The sequence below is a fragment of the Crocodylus siamensis genome, chromosome 2 (assembly GCF_052110815.1).
Source record: "Crocodylus siamensis isolate JL-2025a chromosome 2, ASM5211081v1, whole genome shotgun sequence".
In the NCBI taxonomy this organism is placed as follows: Eukaryota; Metazoa; Chordata; order Crocodylia; family Crocodylidae; genus Crocodylus; species Crocodylus siamensis.
In genome coordinates this window covers 110,028,213-110,046,791 of record NC_143396.1, presented here as the reverse complement: position 1 = coordinate 110,046,791, position 18,579 = coordinate 110,028,213, and the positions used below count along the sequence as shown (strand labels likewise).

The window sequence follows — 18,579 nt, the reverse complement described above, 5'->3', positions numbered from 1 at the left end:
ACGGAATTAAAAAAAGTGAATTGCCAGAGCCATTTATTTTTAGAGGGCACAGACCCAATATGGGCATTTTATTTCAGGAGCACTTGAATGCTATTTAGCTTTCATTTGACTATTGATTTGAAAGAAAGCTATGAAGGAGTGATATCTGTCTCCATCAGGTTTATCAGTCACTCTGGACAAAAGCCTATTACCAGAGTAATTCCACAAGAACAAAAGCCTAAAAAGGTTTCAAGCCTTGCACTACTGGCCTTTTGTAATTTACTGAGGAAGAGACATTTCAGTTATAACAACGCCTGTTAAGCATATTCCATCCAATAGTACTAACTGGCTACAAACTGTTCAAGAATGTTTTTAAGGCAAAAAAGGAAGTAACTGCTAAGTTAGCCACAAATATAGAGACAGGATAGTTGTTTTTTCCCTAAAAACAAAACAAAAAAAAACAACACACATCTTTTTTGTTTTTTAGTATTTTAAAATATTTCCTTTAGAATATTTTATTACAACCAGAAGCTTCTTTAAAAGAAATGAAATAGAGCTACCATTCATAACTGCTTCTTGCACTGTTTGGTGCAATGAGGTAAAGGGGTGCCTACCTGCACAGTGAAGCAGAGTCAGGGAGGAGAAATACTTGTCCTGCAGCATGAGGCATGTAGACTTGGGGGGGGGAAGGAAGGGGGGGGGAGGGAAGTCTGTGGCCCCCAGCTGCTTTGAAGCTGGATAACCATGGTCTAAAGTCTTATAACACCCAGCTAAACATGCAACCGTACTACACACTATTCTAGTTATACAAGCCACTAAAGAAATAGGATTAAAATATTTGATCAGGGCAATTCTAAACCAAGGAAATCTGAACCATTATGTGCAAAATCTGGAGCTAATTAAAAAACAAACAACAACAACAAATTTCTACATAACCAAGTTACAAGCATATGATCCTTTAAGAAATTTTATATGACCTGGTTTCCATTTAAACTATGTAGAAAAAGTGTTTACATTTTGAAGAACATTAATAATATTCTTTGTTATTTTACAAGACTTCTCATTAAGAAGTTAAAATTGAAGAGAGAGAATTTGTCAGGCATGCAAAGTACTAGCTAGATGATCACCCAAACAGGCTGAGTACAGTCAATCAAAAAGCCTGAGGCCGAATCGATTCAATCAGGTTAGTTTAAGCCGCATAGATTGAACTGATAAGCAAGTAAACAGACATTCACTTCTGATTCTGGTAATGCAGCCACATGCCTGCAGTAGTCCAGGCCAGAAGCAGGGGGGCACTAGAACACATCTCTCTCCTATGCTGGAGCAGACACGTTGAATCTTGAAGGGATCTAGGACAGAAGTTCAATAAACCTATTTTACCTAGATCAGTTAAGTCTGATACTACATCCATCCAGGTTTATCTTAAAACAGTTTTGTTATTTTGAAAGTGGTTTATGTGCACTGAACTTCTGTTGTGTTACAGATTTGAACCCGTTTTGAATAATTTATACTGGTTTATGTGCAATTTCTGTCCCTACTGCTAAGGTCCCTTCTTTATCCACAGAACAGGAATTGTAAAAACCACAGCAGATTATTCTCCCTGAGATCACTTAATTTGCCACCCCTTGGCTAAAAAACACTTTACGGGACAAGTAAGTAAATTAGTTTAACCCAGCTCCCCAGCATCTGTATAGATCAGGTGCTTTAGCTGGGCTTTTTGGCGCTTTTGTCTAAAGTTGATTCTATCAGTTATCAAAGTGCCAAAACACCCTGCTTAAGCACTTGATCTATAAAGAAGTTGGGTGAGTTGGGTCAAATTAACATGATGTCTTCTGGGCACGTGCTGCGTTCAGAACGAGGGCACACGGAACTGAAAGTAAAGTGCCGAGAGGTTTTTTTTGTTTTTGTTTTTTTTAACATGTGTAAGCAGCCATAACAGAGATTACATGCGACTGCCAACTCAGTTCTCTACATTTTCCCCTGTTCTGCAATTTGTAGACAGTTTTTCTGTTTTCTGCTACATGGACAGACTTCCATCATCAAAGAAACCTAGACCATTTCAGAAGCTGAGAGGCAGAAGTTGGCCTACAACCAAAACGAGGCACTAATGGTACAAATATTTAGGAACACAATTCAGTATTTTTTTGCATCATTTCACAATGTTTCCAGTGAATTTACTTAAATTTTCTTTGCTTCCTCACCCTTAATAGTGGACAAAGGAAAAAGAAAAAAAGGCAATGTATCAATTTCCCAAATCCTCAATTTCCGTCTTCCGGTAGCACATACAATCCAAGATACGGGGTTATAACAGTAAGAGATGGTCTTATTAAAGGATAAGCAACACAGTACCACTTTAAAAATTAAGAAAAGGAAATTAAAGTTTCCAAACACATTTCCATATTCTCTAAACAAGTACTGAGCTTGATTACCAACCTTGATCCAAAACAAACAAACAAAAAACCAAAGCGATTTAAAAAAAGAAAAAAAAAAAGAAAAAAAAAAAAATCAGACAAAAGGAGAATACTGAGATTAAACTATTTTATGAAGAAACTTACCATGTTGTTTCTGTTTAGGATTGTACATTTTCCACCAACGAAATATAATAAATCCATCCTGGATTCTAAATACATAAATTTTATAAATAGCAATTAATAAAAAGTTCAGTATTTCATATTATGTACAGTTACTTAAAATATCTTAATGTAAAAAGTTTTCTAAGCTGTATAAGTGGAATTAAAATACTTAGGCTCCCCCTACACATTACAGGTAACACCCAATTAACTGGTTAATTGCACAATTACCTTAAGACCATGAACACTTGCAAAGTATCTATCACAAAATAAAAAGCTCTAAAAAGCTATGAAGTTAGACCAGGGGTTGTCAACCAGGGGTACACATACCCCTAGGAGTACTTTGAAAGGTCCCAGGGATACACAGGAGCAGGCAAGGATGGAGCACCGCCATCCCACGCTGCTGCCTCACAGGAGCAGGTCCACACAGACACTACACTCCCACCGCTCTGCCACTCGCCACAACCCCACTCTGCGTCTGACCGCTCTCCACCCCCCACTCCGACCACATGCCACATGTGGCTGGCCACTCACTACTCCCCCTCCAGGGGTACACCTGTTAAAAATGGGGCCGTCAGGCATTCACTTGTTAAAAAAAGGTTGAAAACCCCTGAGTTACACCTTAAAAATGCATGCTAACTTTATAGCTGGCTGCTATCAAATTTCAACTTGCACATGTAACAGTATCTCCCCACCACATGACTCCTAGTCACAGGGGTGCATTATGTCCAGCCTGATATCCACTCGAGCCCTGGGGATCACACCTGCAGTGATCCCCAAGGCTCAAGGTTGCATGAAACTCCTGGGACCACACACACAGAGCCAGTTCTGAGAGTCCCATGCCTGAGAAGGCTCCCAGTCCTGGCTGCACTTCACATGCAGGCAAGACCAGGAGCCCTGTTAGATGTGGAGATTCTTGGTCCTGGCGGCACGTTGCCTCTGCAGCTGAGAGTCCCCTAAGCAATAAGGCATGATTGGATCCAATTCATGATCCCACAATTGTCTGTCCTGCCATGCACATGTAGTGGCCTTAATCACTGATAGTTGTTATACATATATTACTGTATTAATTAAAACAAAAACCACATTCTCAAAAACCCTGTTTATTCCTTAAGGTTTCTGATATAACATTTCAAATAATTAATTTTCAATTTCACAATACAATTCTAATTATACAAAATGTAAGCTGACTGGCTAAACTGGATTATTTTTAAAATTTTAATTGGACTTGGACTTCCATAAAATTGATGTAAAATACTACAGTAAATGATCATCCTGCTTTGACCAGAAGGCTAGGCCAGACCTCACAAGGTCCCTTTCAGCCCTACTTTCCTATGAAAAGAAAAGAGACTCAAAAGAATAAAAATTTTCATCAAATTCTGAAAGGTGCTCTCTTACAACAACTATTAGTGCTCACTAGAATTATATCCAGTTTGAAAGCTTTCAGTTAATATTGCAACAGCCACAAAGTAGGTATGAATTGGGTTACACAGTTTTAAGAGGCAGATCCAATTTGTTTCCCTTACATACCAATGGAAAGGTGACTTTCATGATATGATCTATTATTTCTAAAGGATATAAGTTTAAGCCCACAGCCATTTAAATGAGTTAGTACCTGATTGACAAGTCTTCTGTGATGTAATAGATTTCACGAACCATGATCTTTCCAGAGAGGACAGAGAACGAAAAGGAGCCTGTTTAAAAAACAAAAACAGAGAGAGAGATTTCTGATGAATTAAGTGTACAAAACATGCCTTACTGGTCTAAAAGGAAGTAAATAAATATTCATTAATGTATCCTGAAATAGGTTGCTGGCTATTTTGAGTGCCTGAGTTTTTGCCATTACTGAAGTCTGACCATCTTGTAGAAAAGGGGAATTTGGAACATTCCAAAAAAATAAAGAACCTTTAGGTTGCCAACTTGAACACCTACAATAAGCAAATAAGATGCAAATAAAAAGAAAGAAAATCACTAGTCCTCATTTTTTCAAGTATACCTATACCACCAAGATTGAGGAAAGTTAAGGAACATGTTTTTTTCACACTTATGTTGTTATATGTTGACTAAGGTAGATTGTGAAGATAAATATTTGGAAAGGGAGACAAGGTTGCTAAAAGTCAAGATGCTCCATAAAAAGGATGCCACAAATCTTCTGGTAGCAGCAGGACCTCAACTCTTGTAGGTCCTCAGATCACTACAGAACTAAACATTTGGGAGGGGAGGAATGAACACACATACAGAGATACAGCACACCTCTTCCCCCACAGTAAGCAGGGGATTCAATATTTATTTTTCCCCCGCCCCTTATGGCCTTGCTTTTACACAGAGAACTAAGCAAAGGCAAAAACTGATGTATTAAAACCTACATGAACACAAAACAACCAGATTTAATCCATTAAATTACCAGATTAAATTTCCATTTTACTGATTACGTAAATTAAGAAACATCACCTATTTTGGACAACTACCTCTGATTTCTTTCAAGAAAAGTTGCCATGAAATTTAATACAGTACATAAATCAAATTCTCAAGCAACAAGTTTTGAAGCCATGCTACTGTTCATTAAGGTTGAAGTTGAAGATGTGTTAGATTGAAGTTTTTTGATTCCTTAAAGCATCAGAAAATATATTTTTCCATTTCTATTGTATCTATGGTTAGTAGCTAGAGAACAGGTCCATAATTAAAACAAGTAATCTGGGGTAGCAAAAAGATGAAGGCCTTAAAAACTGAACAAAAGAGGGAGAGAAAATTAGAAGCATAATTAGAATCAGGTTGTGGGATACAACCTTCTGTGACTAACTATCTTATATATATTTTTGTAATGTGGGAGAGTACCCAAGTGACTTGTACTGACCTAGTTTACTCCATAAAAATATTTAAGTTAAAAAAAGAAGAAAAATTAGTGGGCTTTGACGCACAGTTCCTCACTAGTAAATATTCTAAATGTGACATTACCAGAAAGGATCAACAGGCTTCATTTTCCTGGTTGCTTATTTTGTAACACAGAACAACACTATACAAAGAATCAAAAGTTAAGACTCCGGGTCACTTCTTTGCTCCCAGACAGGCAGGAGTTGGAGTGGGAACAAGAACAAAATCCTTGCTTCTCTTATGCAACAACCCATTTGGTTGATTCAAGAGTATTGACGAGCTCCCTATGCAACCCAAGCCAGGCCCCTATAGCTGCAAGCCAAGTCATCATGATGCAAGGGCTTAAGAAGAGGGGGGAAGATAGTATATACAATTAAAAGTCTTCTCAATATTATACAAGGACCAGTAATCATAACTTACCAATATGTATGTAGCCATGTTTATATAGTCTGTTAAGAACCAATGTTAAAATAAGTCCAATGTTTCGGGAATTATAATAAGTTAGGTAGATAATCCATCCACAAGACAAGATTGTAGCTGTTGAAAAGAGTAATATACATTAAAATTAATTTTAAAGTCAGTATTGTGAAAAGTTGTGAAAAAGTTAGCATGACTGAAAAAAAAAAAAAGTGAACTAAGGAACCAACATCAATGCTTTTCTTCTCCAATTCCCCTTGACAGTGATTCCTCCATCCTTCAACAGGTCTATAGCTAACGTTTTGCTTTTTGAAAATAGAAAAGAAGGGATCAAAAAGCTTCAGGTTTTTCTACTGCTGTTCTTTCACACCCACTACCAAAAATTTAGCCAACTGTGGGAAGACACCACTCCTAAGTAGCTGCCATTTCTCACCATGCCCAACAATAGATTATAGATTTAATAGTTCATTTTTATGTGCAGTTGTGCAGTTGCACCCACCTCTTTTAGAATAAATCTAAAATAAGAGGAGGAAAAACAAACCTAGCTATGCTACTCTCCCAGATCAAGAGCATCCTTGTTACAATGTCAAGTCGCTGCATCTAAAAAAGTCACATAATACCTCTAAAGCAATTTCCTATATAGTAGTATTCTGTGTTAATACACAAGTCTCTGAACTGGCACAAACCCTTGCATTAGCAGCAGTTTGAGTTTGGATTCTGATGGAAAAGTGGAAATCAACCCAATTAAAAACATGTCGATCAAAAATAAAATGTAGGTCCTCTAGTCCCAGAAGTAGTTTTTAATTAATTAAAATCAAGTAACCTATTTCCAACCATAATTGTCCTCAAAGATCAAGACAGACCTATTTGTAGGGAGTAATATTAAACTGCCAGGGGACAGACTAGTTCCAATGATATGTTTATCAGTTTTATTCTATAGCATAATATATAACAAATACATATATTTTGTATACAGTAGGATGACACAATATACTTAAAAAATTTTGTATTTAAAGTAAAATTATTTATTTTACAAAATAAATCTTACAACAAATACTCTGTGCCTATCTAGTACTTGATATCCAGTGATCTAGGTTTTCCGTTCACCACAGTAAAACACAGATTTTCTCATTTCAAGGAGAAAAACCTGGATTTTCTCCTTTAAAGGAAAAAAAAGCCGCAGGAAATGCTGGGTTGCCCCTTGCAGGCTGGCAGAGTTCCAGCCTGCAAGGGGTGGAGAAAGCAGGAGGAAGGTTGTCAGGCAGGGACCCTGTGCCACATGCACATATACATGCACAAGGCTGCCAGGCAGCCTGAACAGCAGCTCCCTCAGCTAAGTCTGTGTGGATGGGAATTGAGGCCTCCCCATAGTGAGGGAGGGGGGAGTTGAGCAGGGCTGGGGCTGCTGCCCAGCCTGGGCATTACATGGGTCGTGGGGCCCGGGTCAGGAACATGTGGCTACAGGGCCTGTGTGGGGAGTAGGACAGGGCCACAGGCAGCTTGCCGGGGGGGCGGGGGGGGGGGGCGGTGGACAGAGGGCAGGAGCAAGATGCTCCATGCAGACTTGGGCTCCCTGCCCTGCTGTCTTCCCCACCCCCCGAGACTTGGTGCGGCAGGGAAGGGTGGGGCCAGGCAGGGAAGCTCAATGCTGCTGCTGCTGCCGCTGGGAGTCCCCTGTTCCCATGGCAAGGTGCCCCCTGCCTGCCTGGCAGCAGCAAGTGTGGCAGTGACAAGGGCACCTCGCACCCTGGCAGTGTGGGGCTTGTGGCAATGATGCCCAGGCCTGCTTTGTCCTGCCACACCAGGTCCCTCCTACTGGGCACCAGAGGCCCCAGGGGGAGGGCAGCAGGGCAGGGAGCCCTGAGCCCACAGCCAACACCCTCCAGCCCCCTAGCTCTGGCAGCTGGGGGCCTCTCTGGCAGGGCTGAAGGTGGCAGGGGGCTGCGGGTGCAGAGTGAGGGGAAATGGCATGGGCAGGACACCAGCATATCAGGGCTCCTCAACACCACAAAGCAGTGGTGGGGAACAGCCTCAACCAGACCTGCAGGAAGCAAAGGGGGCAGGAGGAGCTCTGATTTTCCATGATAACCCCCCCCAAAAAATCAAACACCAGAATTCTAAATGCCTATAAATGTATTTTATTATAGTGACTGAGGCACTGGTAGGCTTCCAAATTGCTTTAAAAATTGTAAATATATCAATAAAACACCATGTCCAATGCATACCTATATTAGCAGTGTTTCATTTTAATCATAGATTTGGGGTTTTGATCTGAGAATTTGCATTTTATCAGATAATTTGCCATTTTTAGACAGAAAACCAGGATCCTTGTTTATATCTTATAATGGGGGGTTTCAACCTTTTTAAAAAGTGTACCCTCTTCTTGTGGCAGTGACCAGACACAGAGCAGGAGATGAGGGTTGCTTGCACGTGGCGGCCACCACCTCCCCCCACTGCCTCACGCCGCCACATCCAGTTTTCCCATGACTGGTCGCATGCGCAGCTCCATGGGCTGCTGACAGGCCTCGTACCTGGCCAATTGTGCGCCGCCCATGGAGCTGCATGTGCAACCAGCCGTGGGAAAGCAGCGTGAAGCAGCAGCACAGGGCAGTGGGCAGCAGCAAGGTGGTGGACAGCAGCTGCGATATCCCCACAATGTCCAGCCGCCACCCGTGTGGGCTAGGGGGGGACACCGCTGCCCTCATCCTCCCCCCGACCCAGCCCTGCTCTTGGGAGACAGTGGCATGTGGTGATGGGTGGCAGCACTCCATCCCCGCCCACCTGTGCATACCCCCCAGAAGCTTTTCAAGTACCCCTAGGGGTATGCGCACCCTCAGTTGACAACCTGTCTTATAACTTTAAATTATAAATTATAAGCTTAGTTGACTTGAAGCTTCTTCAATCCCTGAAAAGCAGGTGTTATCCCATTTTCAAATATGGAAACTGACGTCTGGAAAATATATGTCTTCTCTGTACAGATAGCCTAGGTGACTAACACCCAGACTTGAGCGTGTGGGTTCACCTAGCCATGCTTAAGTGTCCTCACATAAAAGCCTTGCTATTTCTTCAGACACCTACATGTGTCTGGAAATATAGTCCATGGGTTTTCTTATTAAAATGCTCTGGAATTCTTCCCTACGCAACTAACCCATCCTTTGAGGGAAGGTTCAGGGGAGGGAAGGGAACTAGTATACTTTTAGTACCCGAGTGATTTTTGTCTCCATCCTTAGGAGACAAATTGCAGCTAGAGTTAAAGCAGAGAATGGGCTCCAACCCACGCCCCTACCTACAAAACTAACCTACACTTAAAACACACCCCCTAACCTGGGTCAATGATTTTCCTGTGTGGACAGCAGCTTTATTCAGACATAATCAGCCTGGCTTAAATGTTCAATAAAGACACACTAAACTTGACCTACTCAACATGGACTGTTCATTTAGGAAAAAAAATAAACCAAGAGACTGTGGTGTACAAAGATTACAGGAAGTTATAAAATGTTTCATTCTGCAGTTAATGAGTAAGTGGATGACAACTGAAATTAACCCCCATTATAAAGAGCTGTTGGATAAATAGCTTATAAGTAAATACAAAAGTCTATTAAACTACTAATTGAAACTGACCTCAAAAGTGGAAACTCATCAGTTACAATGTAATTCCAACCAATCTATGTTATTTTTTAGTTATACAAAACAAGACATAAATGCTGATTTCGGCGTACTTTAAAACATTTAGATGAAAGATTTAAGTGCAAAATATTTAGTATTCAGTGCACATTGAATAATCAGGCAGTTTTTTAAAAGAAGAAATAAGTACAGCTTCATGATTGCAACCTTGTTAGGTGCAACACAGTGGAAAGTTCTACTTTGCGAAGTATGAACGGGTATCTCCCGGACATGAGCAGCAAAGCAAAACAACTTCTCATAATGCCTAGAGACAGATTCTCAGAGTCCAGTTTAACACCGAATGCTCAGCAGTTCAAATGATTAGTTAACATTCAGTTTAGATATATCTTAATTCCACCTAAATGATAGGCAGTTTTATGTTACACCAATCTGACACATTATGTATAGTGCATAGCAAACAGTATACATAATGCCTTCACTAAAATCACACAACCAGCCCCTAAAAACAGCTATTTACTAATGTACATGTTTTTCCAACAGCAAACACATTCCTTTCCCCGCTTTTCTATACAATAAATAAAATTAGTCCAAATTAGGCAATATTTAGCCCTCTCATACAGACAGAATTAAAACCCACTACAAAATGGTGCTCACTGTTGTTGAAGAGGAAAGTTAACTACTGATCACATTTGCTTCCATTTATAATCCTGTTATGCCATAACATTAGAACATGCCCTTTTTAAGAAAGAAAACATTCTACATTATCTGAATACTTTTTTAAAAAAATAATATTTCTCTTCCTCTAACGTTTCTACAATTACACTCAGGAACCAAGTAACCTATACTTACACAAAGAATAAATATGAAAAATAGAATTTAAAAAGTTATAAAACCTAAATATGCCTTTATTTTCTGCAAAATACATGGCATAAACAGAATATAGCATGGTTTGATAAGACTTAAATGCTTCATTGTCACTCACTTGAGATAACCTCCATAACATAGCTTCTCAACACAACACCATGACTATCCTAAACTGCTAACAAAACTTGTACAACCTTGTGTCATATATTCAAACAGGTGTTGTATTATATGGTAGCCACACATCTTATACATCCATGACTACTAAAAGTAACCCAAATAGCTGCCACTTTCAAATTTTTAGAGATTTGAATCTCTCCCATAACTAAGTAGACTGGTTATCTTTTATTGCTGTATACTCATGTATATAATGTTTAATTGTTGTATATTGCACTCACAAAAAAAGCAGCTTTCAGAACTATAAACTGCCATATAAAAAAAGCCAACAGACCACCAAACATGCCCACAAAACCAGCAATAACCTCAAGTACACCAGAAAATCTGTAATCTACAGTAATGGCCTCAAAACTACAGCATCAATCTCTGAGAATACTCACAAGACCCACCTGGCCAACCTGAAATTCCCCTTCATACAAAGGGGACACCCATAGAGAAATAAACTGTCTTTGAAAAAGCCACCCAAATACTGTACCCTGCAGTAACGTGCCACAATACAAAGAGAAACCCCACTTGTGACTGCACACTCCTGGCTGTCACCTCACATTTCAACCAATTAGAAGAATCATCCAACAGTTACAGTCTATACTCAACAAAGATCAGACCTTGGGAGAACTATTCCCAGCCCCTCAACTCCTGGCTTTCAAGGAACCCCCTAACCAGGGCCAGCTGTTCAGAAGAAAAATTACCTGATGTTCAAACATCAAATAAGATGCAGCTTTGCTTTAACAATAGATAAAAAAATCTGTTAACACATCTGCACTGCTATAAAAATCAGCAGCCCCCTGCAACAAAGCCAGAATCCAGGGAACCTACACCAGCTTCTCCCAAAATGTGGCTGATCTAGTGCACCATGGCTGAATACAGATAGTCAAAAAGCTGAGGCTGAATCAAATCAATATTACAGAAACCTGCAAAACTGCCTAAATTGAACTGATAAGAAAGTAAACTGATGTTCACCTTTCAGACCCAAAAGGTAGCCAGACCCCTGCAGTGGCCCATACTAGGAGCTGTGTGGCACTAGATCACTCCTCCCTGTGTGCTGGCCACTGCTGAGGAGAAACCTGGGGGCACCACCAGAGCCACAGCTGGGGTCTCCTGGGCACTGGGGAAGAGGGGAGGAGAGAAGCACCAAATAGGACATTTCTCCCTCTCTCCCCAACCCATGCCCAGAGCTGGGTCCCTTAGCTACACGCCCCTCCCCAGTCTGCACCAGCTGAGGGAGTATGCGGGGGAACCCCCCGGCCCTCTGCCCAGCAACAGACCCCCAGCCAGTCTCCCCAGTACAGGGGTAAGGGGCAGGGAGACCCCAGTGGGGCCTCTCCCTTTCTTCCCCCACCTCCCCACCAAGCCAGGAGGTAGGCTGATCATCCAGCCATCCCGCCTCCCTAGCCAGCATGGAAAATGGTCCCCCTGCACTCTGCTTTGGACCTCCAGCTGGGCTGTCTCTGGCCAGGGCAGTGGGTGGGGTGGGGGTAAAGCTCTCAGTGATGACCATTTTCCCTCTCAACTCCATTCTCAGCCAGCCTGCCAGCCAAGGAAACCAGACAGCTGTGTGATCAGCCCAGTGCCCCGCTCAGAGGGGTAAGTAAAGCCCCCACTGCTTTAATCCCTACATTGGAGCCAGCAGCTTGGGCAATCACCTGGCAATGCACTCTCTACAGCTGGGCTGTACCGGGCACAGGAATCCCACAGTAGGGGCCGTGTGCTTGGCAGAGAACCCAGAAGTGGACCAGAAGTACTTCCGGTCCACTTCCGGGTCTGTCAGGGAGTGTGCTGAGAGGTCCCCCCACACTAACCCAGCTTTGTGATCCACTGCGGGAAAACCCCAGATGTCCCCCCCACCCCAGACCCAGAAGACACCAGTTGCCGAGCCAGGGGGTGCAGGGGGGCCCTGGTGCACTCCCTGGTGGACCCGGAAGTGGACCAGAATCACTTCCAGGTCGGCTGCTGAGCACACTGAGGGAGCACTCCATGTGCCCCAGCATGGCACCATTCACAAGCTGCCTGCTACCTAAAGGTACATAGAGAAAACATTTAAAGCCATGTCTATGTCCGAATTGTTGAACCTTTCCAAAGCGATTCAGAAACATTCAAGGGTCCTCTGATTCGATTCAGTGGCCAAATCTCTGAATCTGAAATTGGGCTGAATCTAATCAGGGACCAAAGCTTCGCGCTGCCCTACAACATGCATTCAAAAGGTGAACTCGGGAACAAAAATCCATAAGCTCGCTGAACCAAGGACTGAGCTTTCTGATATAGGCTTTCTGAAATACTACTCCACCCGATCCCTGGGAAAAAAAAATGTCTTTCTTCACAGAAGTGATAATAACCCTCTCCTTTTGAAAGGACTTGACCTCCCACTTACCAAGCTATCTTTTCTTCTGTTGTTTGTCTGCTACGCTGGCCTTTCGGGTATAAAACTGTGACCCGAACTTCTTGTGGTCAGAGAAGTCCCCACAGTGACTTCTCCCCCTTATTGGCCTGTTGCTTTGGCCCAATTCCTTGAACAACTCCTGCAGTTTTAAATTAGAAACATTCTTTGTTTCCTTCTTAAATTTTGTAAGTCGTCTTACTGTAGGATGTTAAATTGCTCTCCGGTGAATGAAGGGGCTTCTATTTTCACATGCCTTGGGGTCTGTCAAGTATACAGTTACCTAGAAAAGTATGTTTGTTTAATTTACTTATAAAAATGTTTCACAAAAGAAAATATATTCCACTTACCAACTAGCAGCCAAACAACATTTGAGTCATGTTCTGTTAGAAAGTCTTCCAACTGGGTGATACTTGGGACAAAACTATCGTTTTTTCTTTGTTCCATTGCTAGAATGAGTTTGTGTCGGCATCTAAAGGACTGAAAAAAAAATCCAGATTGAATACCACAAGCACAGAACAACAACAACATTTTACAAAGTCCCCAAAATAAAAATTAAAGAATTCATAAGACTTTGGTCACACAGAAGACAAAAATATAAAATGTAAACTGTACTCTTTTAACTTCATCATAATTCTTAAATACCCTTTCTGTCACTCCAGAGCCAGCCAAAAAAACACTACTAGTGAGTCTCAAAGTGCTTCTTCCTGATATAATTAGTGTAACCCCTGAGCACATCATCCCTGCCAAATTAGAAATGAATCAAGTCATGGACTGTGTTCTTCCACATAGGGTGGAAAAGACTGAGGATATAGATGGTACACAGCAATCTCATAAGAATACAAATTATACCACAAACCAGAACTCAGTTTTCACCCTTTTATAGCCTTGGGATGTTCCTAGATCTTCTGCTCTATCTGAACCTGGTGGCAGTAGCTAGAAGGCCTTTCACTAACTTCATCTGGTGAGAAGACTGCAACTCTGTCTTTCACTCAGATCTGGCCACTGTTACCTATATCTTCATAACCTTGAGGCTAGACTACTGAAATGGGCTGTATATAGAACTGCCCTTGAAGATCATCCAGAAACTGCAGCTGGTACAAAACACTGTTACCTGCCTTCTGACAGGGGTGGGCCACCAGGAGTATGTAACTCCAGTGAAGAGTGTGCACTGGCTCCCTATCACTTTCCAGGCGCAATTCAAGGTGCTGGCTTTGACGTACAAGGCCCTGTGTGGCCTGGGCCCTATTTACCCAAGGGCCTTCCTTCTCCTTCATGTCCCTAAGGTCAGCCAAGAGCAACCTCCTAGAAGTACCAGGGTATACCTGGTGAAAAGGTATAGGAGGTCATTTTCAGCAGTCACTTCTCAGTTCTGCAACTCCCTCCCCATTGAGGCCAACAAGAACCCAAAGCTGGGCATCTTTTGAAAGTACTGGACTTTCATATATGGGCAGGAGTTCAGTAAACACAGCTAGGCTGAGCTATCATTGGTGTGGGGAAGGAGGTCTGTCTTATGTTGATAATGTAGTTCATTTAAGCCGTTTTATCATTCTCCCGTTTTATAAATATTCTGTTTCCCTTATTGTAAGTTGCAAAAGGAGACATACCAATCAAATCAAACAAAATATGGCAGTACCGTCTAACAAGCAAAGCAACAGCAACAACTCTTCTTTCCTGTTACTATACTGGAAATTCACTACTACAAAGTGTTATTTTGAGGGGGGAGGGGGGGGGAAATCGGATCTCCAAACTGACCTTAAGCCACCAATGAAGGCATAATAATTATAGCTCAGCCACCTATGTTATGCCTTGTCTTGAATTTCTTAATTTAAGAATGATGAACATTAATTTTTAAAATTTTGCTACCTGAGAACAGCAGTTTGAGCAGGAAATTGCAGAACAGAGTCATCCACAAACACTAGTTTTTGTTAAGCATAGTTTAAACAGGGACTAGATTCTTATCCTCTTTGTCCCTATGGCTTCCTTTGCTTGTACGCCTTTTCCAGCATTCCCTCCTCCCCAACCCTTTTCCTCGTCTTTTGTTTTCAATCACTCTATCCTCTTTATACACTGTTCTATGCTGCCTTTTCACAGCATCTGAAGAAGTGAATTGTGCTCTATATGCATTTTATTTACTTAGTCTATAAAGTGCATCTCTACCCTGTCTTCTATAGACTAATATGGCTAAATGCCCATCTCTGCAAACAAAAATACAAATACTGTGATAGCCAAAAAGGCAGAAGTGAGGCACTAAGATATGTACAGTTAGGTGAATACCCAGTCATGAATGCTTGTACCAAAATGGTATACAACAACTGAAAACCCAGTGTTTTCAAATCAAGCTTGCAATTTTCCAGGAGCGGGGGAAGACAACAAAATTACAAGTGGTAACTCAAAGATACTTTTGAAAGAGAATTCAAAATTAAGAGAACAGTAGTAACAGAAAAGAAAATGGCTAAAGACAGATCCTTATACCCCCCCTCTTAGAAAGAAAAAGAGCTAGATACCCAACTTTTAAGAGCTAGTTTCTTGTTGCCAAGTGAATGAATATTTACATACAGAAATATTCGCCTAATTTTGACAGTTTCTATCAGTGACCTTTTTGACTGGCAGGCTGGATGGGCAACGTGTCCTCCAGTCTGTAAGGGGGCCAGATCCAACGTGCAGGGCAGTTTCAGCAGGACCCCATCCAGCTATGCAGCAGGGTGGGCATGGGAGCCAAGGGGGAGTGGGCATGGCCCGGCCCAAATCAAGCTCCTAGAGGAAGGGGGCATAGCCCAACCCCACAACGGGAAGGGAGCACAGCCCAGCCCCAACCCATTATGCAGGGCTTGGCATTTGTGAATCTGACAGCAGGGGATGGTGGCAGTATTAATGGCCACCACTCCCCAGCTGCCAAGTTTCCTGACCCATGGGGAGCCCTGCGGGCCAGACAGCATGGCTCTATAGGCCGCATTTGGTCTGAAGGTTGAGCACCCCTAGGTTACATGAATTTCCAAGTGAATAAAGCCAATTTGTACAAGCATATCAAGAAACAGGCACATCCACTATTGGAATTTATATGTAAACATCCAGATACACTTCAACACCTGAGGGTTGAAAGTATCAGGTCCTCAAGTCTTGTTCCTGATTTTCCCTCTTCTCAGGCCTCACTAACCCAAGCTTCGTGCACAGAAAAGTAGGTGTCCAGACAGTTGTCAGTTTGTTCCTTTAGGGCAGGGGTGTCAAACTCCCCCCATGCTCCAGGCCACATCTGGGCTGTGGAGCTTCTTTACAAGCCAAATCCTTTCCAGGATGGCAGTTGTAGCAGCACCATGGCAAGTGGCCGCAGGGCAGGCAACGCTGCATTGACATAGCCCCCACATTTTTCTGCCACCAATGGCAATGTCCACCAAGGTCCAGGGGCCCTGGATTTTGCAGCAAGCCACACCCTCTCCAGCCCCAGCCCCTCCCCCATTTCTGGTAAACAGCCAGTAGCCCAACAAGCCAGATGAAGCAGCTCCACATTACATTATGTTTGACACCTGTGCTTTACAGGAACCAAGTCCTTCATAGCCATCAATGTATACACATACCAAAATGGTGCCACTAAACTAGTTATGTGCTAAAAGGCTTACAGCTCTTCAAATGAGCACTCTCCCCAAGTAAGAAAGCAAAGATATGCCTGTATCCTCTTTGCATAGGCTATCAAACGGTGGAAAAAGATTTACGATTTATCAGTCCTATTCTCCTTGTACCAGCAATGTGTTAAGAGGAAGAAGTTGGCTGGAGAGTCATTGCTCTCCCAGGAGAAACCATGCAATGTACAGATGGTTCAGGCTTTTTCTTCCAAAGTAAAAGTGGCCACTCTGAGGGAAAAATAACCTAGGAGAAACCAGAGTTAAATCACTCTCAGAAGGGCTTCTCTTGGGAGACTTGTCTCTACATGCTGTGGCTTCTCTCAGAAGTGAACACAGTCCTCCAGCACTGCACCTACCTGCTCCCCTCTCCCCACTCCAGAGACAACGTACTGCTCGCTGGATTCTGCTAATCCATCAAGGAGCAGAACACACCCCCTTCACAGTAGCCACACTATACTGCAGGGAAACACAGGGTGGCCATGGATAGCCTGAGTCAGCCAATCAGATGCACTGCTGCCATGTCTCACCAGGCAGACTAAGGGATCCTGCAGTGCACACCAAGGTGTGTACAAAGGGCATCATTGGGGCTACACAGTATCTGCACAGCAAGCTCTCTGTTCTTCATGGTCTCAGCATTCAGATATCTGTACATGAAACCGGGTAAGTTTTCCTATCAGGAGAACAAACCTGGGAGAATTTTCCCAGATTATCTGAATGTGCATATGCAGAGAACACCTTTGAAATTCTGTGCATCCACTGGCTAATGGAGGTAGGGGAGGGTAAAAGACAGGGAAAGGGGGGGAAAAAAGAGAGAAATCAATGCCCTGGATGCCCTTTTTCTCATGGCAATGGCAACTCATTCTAATATTCAGAGCTACAGAAAACTGTGCTAGGCCTTTAGGCCACCAAACTATATTTGTACAGATGTAAAGGGAGTAGGGGCATCTTTATCAAAGAGATCCAAGTACATCACAAAAAGCTTAAATAATTACATACCATCTTCTTCCCTACAAACAGTATATGATTCATGAATAAAGGATACAAGCTAAACATTGGTTGCTGTGTTTATTCTCCATTATACTAGTCTGAGCAGAAGTTCTGACTCAAAGATAGGATGATAAAGAACAGAACTAGCCAAGGGAAACAGGAACATCAGTTGCAGAACTGAAGAGTCAAACTAGTCAAAGAACAGCTACAATGTTACAATGAAACACTTCAAGTCAGGCCCAAGAAAAGAAAGTGATCCAACAAGAAACAATTTGGCAGAATTTAGCAAACATACAGCCCTTTAAAAATATTACCAGCACTGAAACATTGCTAGACAGGCCAAGTAAACTGCTCCGCGTATAACTGCAAGCCTGAAAATCTATAGTCTATCCACAGCTTTGCTACTGAGATACTACTAGACATGCAATTCACCAAGGGCTCCCATACACATGCAAGAAGCCTGCTCCAACGCACTGGAAATTCAACACATCAGAGCAAACTCAATTAATCAAGTCTGCTGAAGCATGGAAATTGACATGGTCTAGCAGCCTTCTACATCACGGGTATCAGCATCCCCACGCATCTCTGTGCTGAAAAAAAATTGTGGCGGGGCACTTTGAAATAAAACACGTTCAATAAGCTTTAGTTCAAAGTGCCCTGCTGCCATTTTTTCAGTGCAGGGACACACAGGTATGCTGATAGATACGATGCGCACAAGTGCTTTTAATTAGTGAGCTGCAATAATTAAAGTGCCTGGCACCACATCCCACAGCACATGTAAAAATACCCTAAATCTCTCTGTACTTTGATTGTTCTTTGCTCAAAGAGAGTACTACTTCTCTCTTGCTTTTAGGTAGGGTTTACAGTTAATGAAACAGATTCTGTGACATGACAGGCCCTTCCCACTTCTGTATTCCTACATATTTGTTCAGAGCTTTACACTTACAAAAACACCTCTAAACTAGGTGATATTAATTAGCTCTGATTAACAGGGAGCAGTAGTTCTGTTCAGTAGTATTTAAGTGAGCTCCACTTTTAGTTCATGCCTTGTTCTAGCATATTGTCCATCACATTTTCACACAAAAGGAAGTATTTGAAG

General features: G+C 42.2%; 1 protein-coding gene across 6 annotated transcripts in view; it reads right to left on the bottom strand.

Moving 5' to 3' along the window:
* BLTP1 (bridge-like lipid transfer protein family member 1) overlaps nt 1–18,579 on the bottom strand; it is a 245,235-nt gene that overhangs the window by 209,660 nt on the left and 16,996 nt on the right. For all 6 annotated transcript variants that reach the window (XM_090036587.1, XM_090036588.1, XM_090036592.1 and 3 more), the window contains exons 2-5: nt 13,224–13,353; nt 5,841–5,957; nt 4,165–4,243; nt 2,535–2,599 (exon numbers count right to left, since the gene is read on the bottom strand). In XM_090036587.1, the coding sequence (XP_089892713.1) occupies nt 2,535–2,599; nt 4,165–4,243; nt 5,841–5,957; nt 13,224–13,320 (358 nt within the window). In that variant the 5' untranslated portion in view covers nt 13,321–13,353. The remainder of the gene's footprint in view (nt 1–2,534; nt 2,600–4,164; nt 4,244–5,840; nt 5,958–13,223; nt 13,354–18,579) is intronic.